The sequence below is a fragment of the Elephas maximus genome, chromosome 2, assembly GCF_024166365.1.
Source record: "Elephas maximus indicus isolate mEleMax1 chromosome 2, mEleMax1 primary haplotype, whole genome shotgun sequence".
Taxonomy (NCBI): Eukaryota; Metazoa; Chordata; class Mammalia; order Proboscidea; family Elephantidae; genus Elephas; species Elephas maximus.
In genome coordinates, this window is record NC_064820.1 from 196,181,984 (window position 1) to 196,195,410 (window position 13,427).

At 41.0% G+C, this 13,427-nt stretch overlaps 1 protein-coding gene across 2 annotated transcripts in view; it reads left to right on the plus strand.

Moving 5' to 3' along the window:
- Positions 1-13,427, plus strand: part of SIMC1 (SUMO interacting motifs containing 1) — an 86,257-nt gene that overhangs the window by 70,668 nt on the left and 2,162 nt on the right. For both annotated transcript variants that reach the window (XM_049874364.1, XM_049874366.1), the window contains 2 exons: positions 4,625-4,781; positions 4,959-5,043. In XM_049874364.1, the coding sequence (XP_049730321.1) occupies positions 4,625-4,781; positions 4,959-5,043 (242 nt within the window). The remainder of the gene's footprint in view (positions 1-4,624; positions 4,782-4,958; positions 5,044-13,427) is intronic.

The window sequence follows — 13,427 nt, forward strand, 5'->3', positions numbered from 1 at the left end:
TCTTCTGGCAGTCCAAGGTATATTCAGTATTCTTCACCAACACCATAATTCAAAGGCATCAATTCTTCTTCGGTCTTTCTTATTCATTATCCAGCTTCCTCATGCATATGAGATGATTGAAAATACCGTGGCTTTGGTCAGGCACACCTTAGTCCTCAAGGTGACATCTTTGCTTTTTAACACTTTAAAGAGGTCTTTTGCCGCAGATTTGCCCAGTGCAGTACATCTTTTGATTTCTTAACTGCTGCTTCCATGGAAGTCGATTGTGAATCCAAGTTAAATGAAATTATTTACACCTTCAGTCTTTTCTCTGTTTATCACGATGTTGCTTATTGGTGCAGTTGTGAGGATTTTTGTTTTCTTTATGTTGAGATGTAATCCATACTGAAGGCTGTACTCTTTGATCTTTGTCAGTTAATGCTTCAAGTCCTCTTCACTTTCAGCAAGCAAGGCTGTGTCATCTGCATATTGCAGGCTGTTAATGGGCCTTCCTCCAATCCTGATGCCACATCTTCTTCATATAGTCCAGCTTCTTGGATTATTTGCTAAACATACAGATTGAATAAGTATGGTGAAAGGATAAGACCCTGACACACACTTTCCTGACTTTAAACCATGTAGTATCCCCTTGTTCTGTTCGAACAACCACCTCTTTTTTTATGTACAGGTTCCTTATGAACACAATTAAGGGTTCTGGAATTCCCATTATTCGCAGTGTCATCCATAATTTGTTATGATCCACACAGTCAAATGCCTTTGCATAATCAATAAAACACAGGTAAACATCTTTCTGGCATTGTATGCTTTCAGCCAAGATCCATCTGACATCAGCAATGATATTCCTCATTCCATGCCCTCTTCTGAATCTGGCTTGAATTTCTGGCAGTTCCCTGTCAATGTACGTATTCATTAATTACAAAGAGAAAAATATTATCTTTAAAGTAGAGATACCATACTAATTAAGTGATCAAAGTTAATAACACCAATCATGAGACAAACTGGCATCATGCGTCTCTTGATATGATACTCTGAGAATGACAAAACATCATTTCTGCAGTACTTCTGTCCTCTCCTTTTTATCTCCAGAACATCAATCGCACCTCAAATACACGTACACTTGCCCTGCACTCAGCTTCCTGTTGCATATCCCTGTTCAATTATCAGCTTTTTGAGAGCAATACTCTCCTTTATTTATCTTAATATTCCTTGTCGTGCCAAACTGTATCTGGTACATTATGCTGTTGTTGTTAAGCTCCTGTTGAGTTGGTCACCGACTCGTGGCAACCCCATTTACAATGGGATCAGATCGTTGTAATCCATAAGGTTTTCACTGGCTGTTTGGAAAGTCTTCAAGATTACTGACCTTTTCTTTTGCAGTGCCCAATCTACTGTTAAGCCTATCCAATGATCTTTTTTTCTACTTCAGATACCGTATATTTTAGATTTAGAGTTGCCATTTGGTTCATTTATATAGTTTCTATATCTTTTTGCTATGAGTTCCCATCTAGTCACTCATTATATATCTCTTGTTAAAAAAAAAAAAAAAAAAAACCTTGAACTTAATAAATAACTGTTTTAAATTCCTTATCTGCTGATTCCAACATCTGTGTCACTTCTTGGTCTGTTTTTATGGCTGTTTTGCTCCTGGTTATGGATCACATTCTCCTGATTTTTCCCATCTAGTAATTTTTATTGTGTGTTGAGCATTGTAGATGCTACATTGTCGAGAGTTGGGATTTTGTTGTCTTTTTTTTAAGAGTATTGAGTTTTGTTCTGGCAGGCAGTTCATTTCCTGGAAGCTTAGCTTTCTCCTGTTGAACTTTTTTAGGATTTGTTAGGGTGGTCTAAAGCAGCTCTTACAGGGCTAGAGTATGGAGGTTTAGTCTTTATGGAGTCTCAAGATGTTTCAATGACATCTCTGCACTCTGCACTCTGGCTGATTGTAACTCCATTGTCTCTCAGCACCGGGCAATCCCCAGAATCTCCATTTAGCTCACAGTCCCACGGTAGCTGTTCCCTAACAGGCTTTTGGACATTTTCCCTGCACATGTGCTTAGGGGTACCCTTTACACATTTCTTGAGTTCCGTCTTCTATGATACAAATTTCAGCCCCTTCAGCTGTCCTGAACCCCAATTTCTGTTTGCTCTGCCCAACAAGCCTGCTGCTTTCTGTTTGGGTACCACTTTCCTTTGTCTTATTTAGAAAGTGGCCCCAGAAAGAAAGCTGGAGTAAATATGGAGGTAACCACCTTTGTTTCTTTTCTCTCAAGAATCATGGTCCTATGTAGTATGTTGTCCAATGCCTGAAAAAAAGTTGTTTCATATATTTTGCCCAGATTTGTAGTTGTTTGTAGTAGAGTAAGTCTAATACCAGCTACTCTCCTAAGGCTGAAACTAGAAACTGACCTTTCCCTGTCCCTTGTTTTTAAAATCAGAGTTTGAATTGCTATAAGCAGTTCTACCTTCAGCTCCTACTATGTCCAATACATTGAATTACCTCCTTGTTCTGTGTAGGTCTCTTGAGTTTGCCATTTGTGAGATTATAAAGCCAGGATAAACGAAAACCATGGAATATAAATTAGAAGCAAAAATACAGTTTGAAATAAAAGGTTACTGAATAGGAAAACTGTCTTGTGAAAGTAATAGGCCAAATGCAGAGTAGAAATTAGAATGAAAAAAAGTCTGAGGACTATCTTGCAAATATAGGAATTTGGAGTTCTTTGCATTAAAGAAGAAAATCTGTCAGAAAATATAGCAAAGGATGCACATTTAAGAGATGAAATGGATTTTTATAAATATTTTAGACTGAAAGCTTTTGAATAGTCAGAAACAAAAGGAAAATATTTGTTCTGCTTTTTTAACTTTGTTTTTACTCTAATAATATATGTGTCCAGTGAAAACGTAAAAATAATGAGAAAAAAATAATAAATGGGCACTTGTGTTGTTATTGTTTGCCATCGAGTGGCTTCTGACTCATAGCAACCCTATATGACAGAGTAGAACTGTCCCATAGGGCTTCCAAGGAACAGCTGGTAGATTTGAACCACTGACCTTTTGGTTAGCAACCTGGACTCTTAACCACTACACAAGCAGGAGCTCCAAATAGGTACTTATTTATCTTTTTTTAATAAATGGCAGAGGCACAGGGGAATCTCTTGTTGCAAAGAGGATGTTGCAAAACTCCAGAGGGGCAGGATGTTGTCAAAGAACCCCTGGGTCTGCGCCAGCTCTGTTACTTGTTCACTAGGCGTATCATGCCGTTCTTCCCTGCCCCTTGTCCTTTGTGGGTCTCTGAGTTTGCCATTTGTGGGTCATAAAACCAGAATAAACACAAGCCCTGGAATAAAAACTGGAAGCAGAAATACAGTTTGAGATAAAAGATTCGTGAAAGTAATAGGCCAAACGCAGAGTAGAAATGAGACTTAAGAAGAATCTGAGGACAATTGTGTCTGCTCACAAGCTGTCTGCTTCCCAAAATTTCTGTGCCTAGTAAACCTGGCAAGGATAAGCAAACAAATAAAAACCATCAGGCCATCCAGAGATGCCCCCATGCGTCTGAGACCAACCACCTTTTTCTAGAAGTTGACATTGCTTTTTGAACAGTGAGTTTGACTCACTGTCCTCAAGTGCAGCTCCAGTTTTGCCACTCCCCTGCTTAAAAGCCTCTGAAGGTGCTCCAGCCCACCCTTGCTGGTCAAGTCCTGTATTGGGTATCGTGACAAAGTCAAGGGCAAGAGAACACTCAAGGCCCAGACTGGAATTTAAGAAGTCACAGCTGTGTATTTTTTACTTTTTTGTTTTTGCCCATGTTTTTCCCTCCAGTTGAAATGCCATCTGCCTTCAGTCTTCTTTGCTCCTCCTAGCCCACTGTCCCCCATGCCTCCTCTTCCATAAGAAGGCCTCTTCCCATCCCTAACCGGATGAACCCTCTCTGCTTTGTATCTCCAGAGCACCGCTGGCACCTTGCATATGTGTACACTTGCCCTGCACTTCACTTAGGTTCCTGTTGCATACCCCTTACCCCTGTTCAGTTATCAGCTTTTTGAAAGCAGTACTCTCTTTTATTTATCCTAATATTCCTTTTTGTGCCAAACTGTATCTGGTACATTATGTAGTTGTTGTTAGTTGCTGTCGATCCATGCACAGCAGGATCTGACCATTGTGATCTGTAGGGTTTTCATTGGCTGATTTTCAGAAGCAGATCTCCAGGCCTTTCCTCCTAGTCTGTCTTGGTCTGGAAGCTCCTCTGAAACCTGTTCGGCATCACAGCAACACACAAGCTTCTACTGGCAGACAGGTGGCAGCTGCAGGCATATTATAGGCACTCAGAAAGATACGTTCTCGTGATTAATTCTCATACGTACAGTATGAAGACATTCTCTGTAACATGTCCTCAACTTGTCTTTTTCAAACATCATAGACTTCTCTCTCCTGACAGTTTTTAATTCTTGAACAAATCTATTCCTGTCCACAGGCTTTGTGATTTCATAGCCGTCCATCTCTTAATCCTTCTTGGCTGCCTTTTTTTAAGGCAAATGTAAGGACATCCAGGAGAAAAGTATGGAACATGTTCCTTGAAATAACATTTGAAGTAGTTAACTCCCGTTTCCTCTTGTCCACACAGAGAGATGTTCTTTACCACCATGGAGAGCCACCTTCTGCGCTGCAAAGTGTTGGAAATCATCTTCCTCCACAGCTGTGAGACGCCCACCCGCCTGCCCTTGTCTCTGGCCCAGGCCCTCTACTTTCTGAACAATTCCACCTCACTGCTCAAATGTCAGGTACATTTTTTTTCCTGCTTTGATTTCGGTTCAAGAACAGCTTTTCCCTAGACCTACTCACAGGTTTTTTTGTTGACACGCTACTGTTGGAACATTATATAAAAGCAACTTAAAAATTGTCTAAAACCTCTAACTGGGGAAAGTATTTGTCATCAATTGCTTTTACGCTCTCCACAGTCAGATAAAACCCAGTGGCAGACTTGGGATGAGCTGGTTGAGCATCTGCAGTTTCTGTTGTCCAGTTACCAGCACGTTTTAAGAGGTAAGGAGCATTTGTTCACAAGACGTTGTGGGAGGCCTCTCAGTGGACATTATTATGAATTCTATTTATACAGGGGATTCTAGTTTGTTAGCTTGAGTAAAGCATTGCTCCTTGGTTTTGTAGCTTACCAAGAACATAGAAATGACATAGCTGGAGTCCCTGCTATGAAACAGAGGAATTCACGTATTTTTGGTTGGGCTAGAAATACAGGGGTCCTCAGAGTTATACACTTGTCTAGATAAGCAGGAAGCATCATAGCAGAAAGAGTATTCAGTGATGGCCTGGACAGTCCTCATCAACTCGCCCTGGCACCTCTCCCTGCCCAGCACTGCATCGTCTTTGTTGGTCAATTGCTCACTGACTGTGGACACTGGAAGTGTCTGGTGACACAGAGCAAACACAGAGCAAATCAGTTGCGACGTAAAAGTGTACATCTTGCAAAAGATGTAAGATTCCCCAAAGTCTGTGATAGTGGCTCTTCAGAACTGCTCATCACATGCACAGCCAGTGAACAATGAAGATCTGGGAGAGTTAGACCAGTTCACACTGAGGAGGCGAATACTGACAAGGGTAATGATGGGACAGCTGCTTCAGAGGAGAGTGATTGTGTTAGCCATGGGTTCACTGAGGCCCTTGGGAAAACCGAAGAACCGATGTGCTTCTTAACGACAAGAGGAAAAATAGCCACTTCACGTGGGAGAAACCTGGTGTCCCCCTGACGTGATGGACTGAGAGGGCCTCACCACTGCCCATATGGTGGTCTTTTTTTTTTATTATTATTATTGTTATTCTACTATGTTTTTGGTGAAAGTTTACACAGCAAATTAGGTTCATTTGACAGTTTCACACACGAATTATTTAGTGACATTACTTTTTTTGTGTTTGTGTGCTTTAGGTGAAAGTTTACAGCTCAGGTTAATATCTCATAAAAAAAATTTATATACATATTGTTATGCAACACTAGTTGCAACCCCTGTAATGTGACAGCCCATCACATTAGTTACACTTTTCACAGTGTGTCAGCATTTTCTTTAATTGCATTCTGGTTGTTCCATTTCCAGTACTCTAGTTACCCTGCCCCCTTATCTTCTCATCTTTGCTTTAGAGTAATTGTTGACCTTTTGGTCTCATACATATGGTTTTTAATGGACCACTGTAGTCAGTAGTAAAATCCTTTATTTTGTGTGCTAATCTGTTATTTCGCTAAAAGCTTAACCTCAGGGGATAGTTTCAGTTCAAGATTTAAAGAGTATCTCAGGGCAATAGACTCAGGGATTCCGCTAGTCTCACCTGGTCCAATAAATCTGGACTTCTTAAGAATTTGAATTCTGCGTTTTTCTCCCATAATGTCCATGTATTGTGGCCCTGACCATGTGGTGTTCTTGCCAAAAATACATAACTAAATCTAATCACAGGGAACAGACAAGCTCAGACTGAGGGACTATCTACAAAGGAACCTGCCTGTCCTTTCCCAAGTGCCAATGTCATAAAAACAAAGAAAGGCTGAGCTACTGTTCCAGATGAAAACAGACATGAATTAAAAGGCATTAAAAGCACATGAATTCTAAATGTAATACTTGAGCCTAGATTATATCCTGAACCAGGAAAAAAGAAGCTATAAAGTACATGATTAGGACTGTTCATGAAATTTGAAGAGATTAAAAACCAAAACCCCCCCAAAAAAAAAAAAAAAACCCAAACTCACTGCCATCGAGTTGGTTCCAACTCATAGGTGATAGTATTATGGCTCTATTAAATTTGCTGTATTTGATAATTACATAGGCTTAAGAAAGTAAACATCCTTGATCTTCCAAACCTGTTGCCATCAAGTTGATTCTGACTCATAGCAACCCTATAGGACAGAGTAGAACTGTCCCGTAGGATTTCCAAGGGGCAGCTAGTGGATTCAAACTGCCAGCCTTTTAGTTAGCAGCCATAGGTCTTAACCACTGCGTCACCAGGGCTCTATCCTTGGTCTTAAGAAATCCATATTGAAGTATGAACAGGCAAAGGAGCACAGTGTCTACAACTTATTCTCAAGTAGAAAAAAAGTGTACGTATAAAATTTACCTGCCTTTAAAAGTTAGCCTGTCACGGTTGATTTTAGCTCAGTAGTGACACCTGGGAAGGTACCATAGCCCTTATATCCTCTCAGGCCGGGAACTGAGGAGCTGTTGTGGAAATATGAACAAAGCATTGAATTTAAGGACAGAAGGCCCGGGTTCAAATCCCAGCCTCATCACTTACTCTGCCTTGGGCAGCAAACTTCACATCTCTAGGCCTCAGTTTTTTGCTCCTGTAGAATGGGGATGGTAACATATAACTTGCCAGACTGATTGCTAATAAGTGTGAGAAAAAAGTAGTAAGTGCTCGATCAATGTTAGTTGAATCTCAGTGAGAGGCCTGTTTGCCTGGCCATGGGTAGGCTGCAAGGGTCTTTTTGTGTTTGAGGCTCTTGAAACTTAAACTCAAAGGAGTGCGTTGTCAAGACCTCGTGTGTGGTTTATGCATTTGTAGCACCCTCACAGAAAGGTACCTGTCATTCTTAAAACAGTGCCCCAAAGGCAAATTCCATGTGCAGTTAGCCTCACTGACGTTTACGTAATTGTTTCTTTTGGAGATCTAGCAGAAAGTTTAATATTAAAGCAGCTCATTTTTGTTTCAAGTTCACCTTCAATACTGCTTGTTCATTTCTGTTTTGATTCCAAAAGAATACACCTAATAAGTGGTTATAGGCAAGAGGGACTTAAGGTGGACATGGATCCACTCTCAGTACAGAATATATTTTTATGCTTCAGCTAATAGATGGGAAGGCTTCAGACCAGTGTTTATAGGCCAAGAATAAACAGAGGGCGTTCTAGTGCACTTTTATCCTTAACAGCTTCTCCAGCTTCTTTGGACTTCAAGAGTTAACAAGGAGAAAAAAATATTCAGGACTAAGCACCAGCCCAAAAACCCATGTGTTTGAAAACATTGTCCCACAAAAATCACAGCTGAGTGGTACCCTGAAATGGTCAGTGTCCTTGTCAGGCAGCAAGCACTCTACCGGGAGGGCACCGTAGTCATCTCTGCCCTCTTCTGAAGTGGCGAGAGCCTTGTTGAAGGAATTCTGAGATCATCTTGAGTTGCCCAGCTCCAAGGATGGAGAAAGCAGAGAACAAGTCAGAGAGTCTAGGCTTGCTCTTGGTTCAGGGGAATCTTTTAGCATGAAGAAAGAGAGGCAGAAAGATAGGTAAATTCACATACGCTAGCTTATATAATCCATACCTTATGAAGGTCGGTGTCATCTCCATTCTACAGTTGGGAAAACAAAGACTCTCTTAGAGCAGTAAATGCAGAACCAGAGTTCAAACTGAGGTCTGTTGCCAGAGTCTGTGTGCAATGAAAACAGGAATTACTTTTCTGTGAAATTACTGAGTGAGATTAGAAGGTGAGAGTCTAAGGAGTTGGCTACTTCTCTATGTTCTAAACACTCCGTACATTGCTAAATTATTTTTGTACAACATACCCTTGACATTGAGAAGTATACCCTGAACCCCATGTATTGCAAACATTTCCAGAAGGGCAGGGTGGCCCCACTGAGATGTGGACGCTGGACTGTCAGTTAAGCTCATGTTCTCTGACTAAGAATCAGTCTCCCATACCCCGGTTTCATGTGACTCAAGTTCAAGCCCCGTGAAATTACAGATTGCTATATGTTTTCCTGATGCTCACATTTTGAAACCGTGAACCTGCTGTCATTTAATACTTAATAATTAAATAATTAATACTTATAATACTTAAAAGAACAAAACAGAAATCAGGCACCAGTCATACGGTCATACACACAGTCTTCCTGCAAAGACCCCTGTCAAAGGAGAGGAGACAGGCAAAAGCAGTAACTGTTCAATCCATACATTCTTCCAGGCAACAAATATTTACCAAGGGCCTTCTCTATGCCTGGATCATGAGGAAAAGCTCAGTGAATAAGAAGAACATGGCCCCTGCCCTCACTGAGCTTACTATCTAATGGGAGATTGACCCAAAACAATCATATAAGTAATATATAATTACAATAGAAAAGAATGATATAAAGGAAAGTACACATGCATACAACAGGAAGACCTAATCTATATTTGAAGGAATTAGGGAAGGACCTCCCTAAAGAAGGGATATTTCAGCAGAGATAGGAAGTATTGGTATGAGCCAGGCAAATAGGAAGGGAAGAGTTTTCCTGGAAGAAGGAACAGCATGTTGCCCTGAGGCAAGAAGTTGCTTAGTGAGGTCAAGGAGCATAGAAGAAGCTGTTAGGACTGGGAGTAGTGAGCAAGGGGAGAAGAGCCCGAGATGAGACTAGATAGATGGGGCAAGACATGAAGGGCCGTCTGGACCAGGTGAAGGAATTTCAGCTTGATTCCAAGAGTGAGGGGAGCCCATCACAGTGGTTTTGAGTAAGGGAATGACATGATCAGATCTGCACATTTACAAGGTCACTCTGCCTGATGTGAGGTGAAGAGTTTGGTGGAGGACGAGAGGGGCCAAGGTAATGGTGACGTGGGTGTGAGCAGTGCAGTGGAGAAGGCAAGAGATAGAACAGAGGCACTTCAAAGGACTGAGTCGGGAGGATGACTGCCAGGGCTCTGCCATTACTGAGTGGAGAAAGAAGAGATCTGCCAGGAAGGTGAAGAGATCTGCCAGGAAGGTGAAGAGCTCAGAATGACAGGTTGGAGATTCCTATAGTGTTGGTGATGATAAAATAATAATAGCTAACCTAAGTATTGATCCAGAAACTAATAGTAAGAGTAATTTGAGCCAAAATATCTTGAGCCAGGCATTGTGCTAAACAAACGCTTTACATAAATTGCTTCATACAATAACCACAACAACCTCTGATGTAAGAACTTGCATCCCTACTGAAGCATAAAATTCCAGGCCTGGCCAACTGGATCCAAATGACTGAAATCCACTGGCTAAGATTTCCTCCCCTTGGTCAATGCTTAGAGGAGCACTGCCAATATTTGCAGCCTTGAATTTCCTGCAGTATTTTAATAAACTCCAAAGTCCTCTTCCCAACCCCCTCCCAAGTCTTCCCTATCCTACCCTATTCAGCCAGCCTTTCTTTCCATTTTTTTAAAGTCATGTATTATTTTTCAGTGTTCACACATGCATTGTTTAAGAAAATCAAGTTCTACTAAAAGGTTCTTATTCCCTTAGGACCATTCTCCTCCAGTAGCCGAGTAAAATAGATCACATTTCCCTGCTTAAAATCCTCCAGTGACTACACTTTGCTCACAAAGGCCAAAGTAATTGTTGTGGGTCCCAGCCTGCCTGCCACTCTCATCTTACTATCCTGAGTTAATCTCTGGTTCTCAAAGCAAACTTCCCTATCTCAGGGCCTTTTGCATGGTTGCCTCCTTCCCATCCTTCAGGACTCAGCTCAGAGGCCTTTCTTGACTGGAATGGGCTGCTTCCCTCATTCCCCCCACTTTTACTGTGTTTATCACAGCATCGACTACTTGTGCTCACCACAAGCTCTAATTATTTTGTTGGTTTATTTACCATTGATCTTCCTGCCACTGCAATATCATCTCCATGAGGGCTGGACCCAAGTCTCTGATTCTCCACTCTCTCCCCAAAGTCTTGCTCAGTTCCAGACATATAGTAGGTCCTCATTGTAAATTTTTACTAAAGACCCTGAAATTACATCTCAAGGCATCCTTCTCCCCTATGTTTCCAGATGTATTAGACACTCTGTAGTTATTTATTGTACTTTGGGGTGTGTGTGTGTGTGTGTGTGTGTGTGTGTGTGTGTGTGTGTGTGTGTGTGTGTGATTACAGCTGTGGCCATTGCTGTAAATTTAGAGGGGCTTTCCCTGAAAAGATACCTGAAGGTTGAGGAAAAACGTATTGAGTATATTATTCGAGAATGTACCGCATATACTGTTTCCTGAATTTTTGGACACCCTATAATCCAATCATTTTAATAACCATGTCAGTGAAGGTGCCATTATACCCATTTTATGAATGAGAAGACTGAGAAAATGATGCTATAGACTACTTTTGTCCATTTCGGGAATCATACAGTCCTCAGCTTCTCTCTCAGTACCTGTGCCTTGTAGTGACCTTGTGCTCCTTCTCCTCAATTCCACAGGCTTCCAGAACGCTACTGGAGCTGGCCTATGGATTTGGGATGAGATACCTTTATAGCACCTTTTTCTTTCCCCCAGCTCTTTATTTTCAGACCTACAGAGAAGTTGAAAAAATGAACACCCACATGCGCTTTACCTTGACTCGCCAGCTGTTAACATTTTGCCATGTTTGATCCATCTTTGTAATTCTTTTCCTGAACTAGTTGAGATTGAGTTGCATCATCGTGACCCTCGTGCATAATTACTTCAGCATTTATCTCCTAATTAGGATATTCTCCTACACACCACTGTTTATTATCACACTCAAATTCCCCATTGTGAATCTGTGAAACATCTCACAACATAGATGAACCAACCTGGAGAGCATTATGCTGAGTGAACTAAGTCAATCACCAAAGGGCAAATATTGTATGAGACCACTATTAAAAAACTCATGAAAAGGTTCGCACACAAGAAGAAACAATCATTGACGGTTACGAGGAAGGGGACGGGTGGGGAGGGAAAAACACTAAAGACAACAGATAAGTGGTAACTTTGGTGAAGGGTAGGACGGTACACAATACTCTGGAAGCCAGCACAGCTTGACCAAGGCAAGGTGATGGAAGCTCCATAGACACATCCAGACTCCCCGAGGGACCAAGTTACTGGGGACCAAGGTCTTGGAATACATTTAGTTCAATCGGCATAACATAGTTTATCAAGAAAATGTTCTATATCCTACTTTGGTGAGCAGCGTCTGAGATCTTAAAAGCTTGTGAGCAGCCATCTAAGATACTCTACTGGTCCCACCCTGTCTGGAGCAACAGAGAATGAAAAAAAAAAAACACAAGGGAAAGATTAGTCCAAAGGACTGATGGGCCACAAGGAGCACAGCCTCCACCAGACTGACTCCAGCACTAGATGGTACCCGGCTACCACCACCGACTGCTCTAACAGGGATCACAATAGAGGGTCCCAGACAGAGCTGGAGAAAAATGTAGACCAAAATTCTAACTCACAAAATAAGACCAGACTTACTGGCCTGACAGATACTGGCGAAAACCCAAGAATATGGCCACCGACCACCCTTTTAGCTCAGTAATTCATTCCCGAGGTTCACCCTTCAGCCAAAGATTAGACAGGCCCATAAAATAAAACAAGACTAAATGGGCACACCATCCCAGGGGCAACAACTAGAAGGCAGGAGGGGATAGGAAAGCTGGTAATAGGGAACCCAAGGTCAAGAAGGGGAGTGTTGACATGTCATGGGGTTGGTAACCAATGTCACGAAACAATATGCTTACTGATTGTTTAATGAGAAGCTAGTTTGTTCTGTAAACCTTCATCTAAAGTACAATATTTAAAAAAAAAATCATCTATTGAATTACCTAATAATGTCCCAATAAATATCCTTTATGGGGGGTGGTTTTTTTTTTTGAGCAAGGATCCAAATATCAACTATTATTTTTAGTTGTCATACTCTTTGGTCTCCTTTAATCTAGAATAGATCCAGCCTTTACTTCTCTTTCATGACACCGATATTTTTGAAGAGTCCAGGCATTTGTAGAATGTTCCATAATTTGAATTGTCTATTTCTTCACAATCAGATCTGTGTTAAATACTGTTGGCAAGAACACTACACACATGATGTGCCCTCCTTCCCAGTGCATGACAATCAAGAGGCAATACAGGCAGTCCCCAGGTTACAACATACAACCTGTAGTTACGAACCCAACCCCCTTAAAGCCTATCGTATTAAAAATTCAAGGTACATACAATGGTTCGTAATAACCGGTGCTACTTTGTGACATGCATCAAAACGTTATTATTATTATGTTAAAGATGTTTTAGTGTATCTGGAAGCATTTTTTATGCATAGAAAGCTACACTATACACTACGTACGAAGACAAACATTTGACTGATGTTAGAGCCGAACCATACCTAACTGGTTCCAATTTATGTACAAATTCTATTTAAAAAGATATTTATGAACAGAGCTCGTTCGTAATCCGGGGACTGCCTGTAATGTCATTTTGGTGTCATTATTGGTGATGTTAAGTTTGATCATTTCTCCAAACTTAACAGATTTCTCCACTGCCAAGTTACCTGTTCCCTTTGTAGTAGTAAATAATCCAGAGGGTGAAACTTTGAGACCATGAATATCCTATTCAGCCTTTCATACTAGTTTTAGCTTCTACTGATGGTTCTTACTAAATCATTTATTGTATTAGTAGGTTGCAAAATGTGAATTTCTAGTTATACATCTTTTCTACATT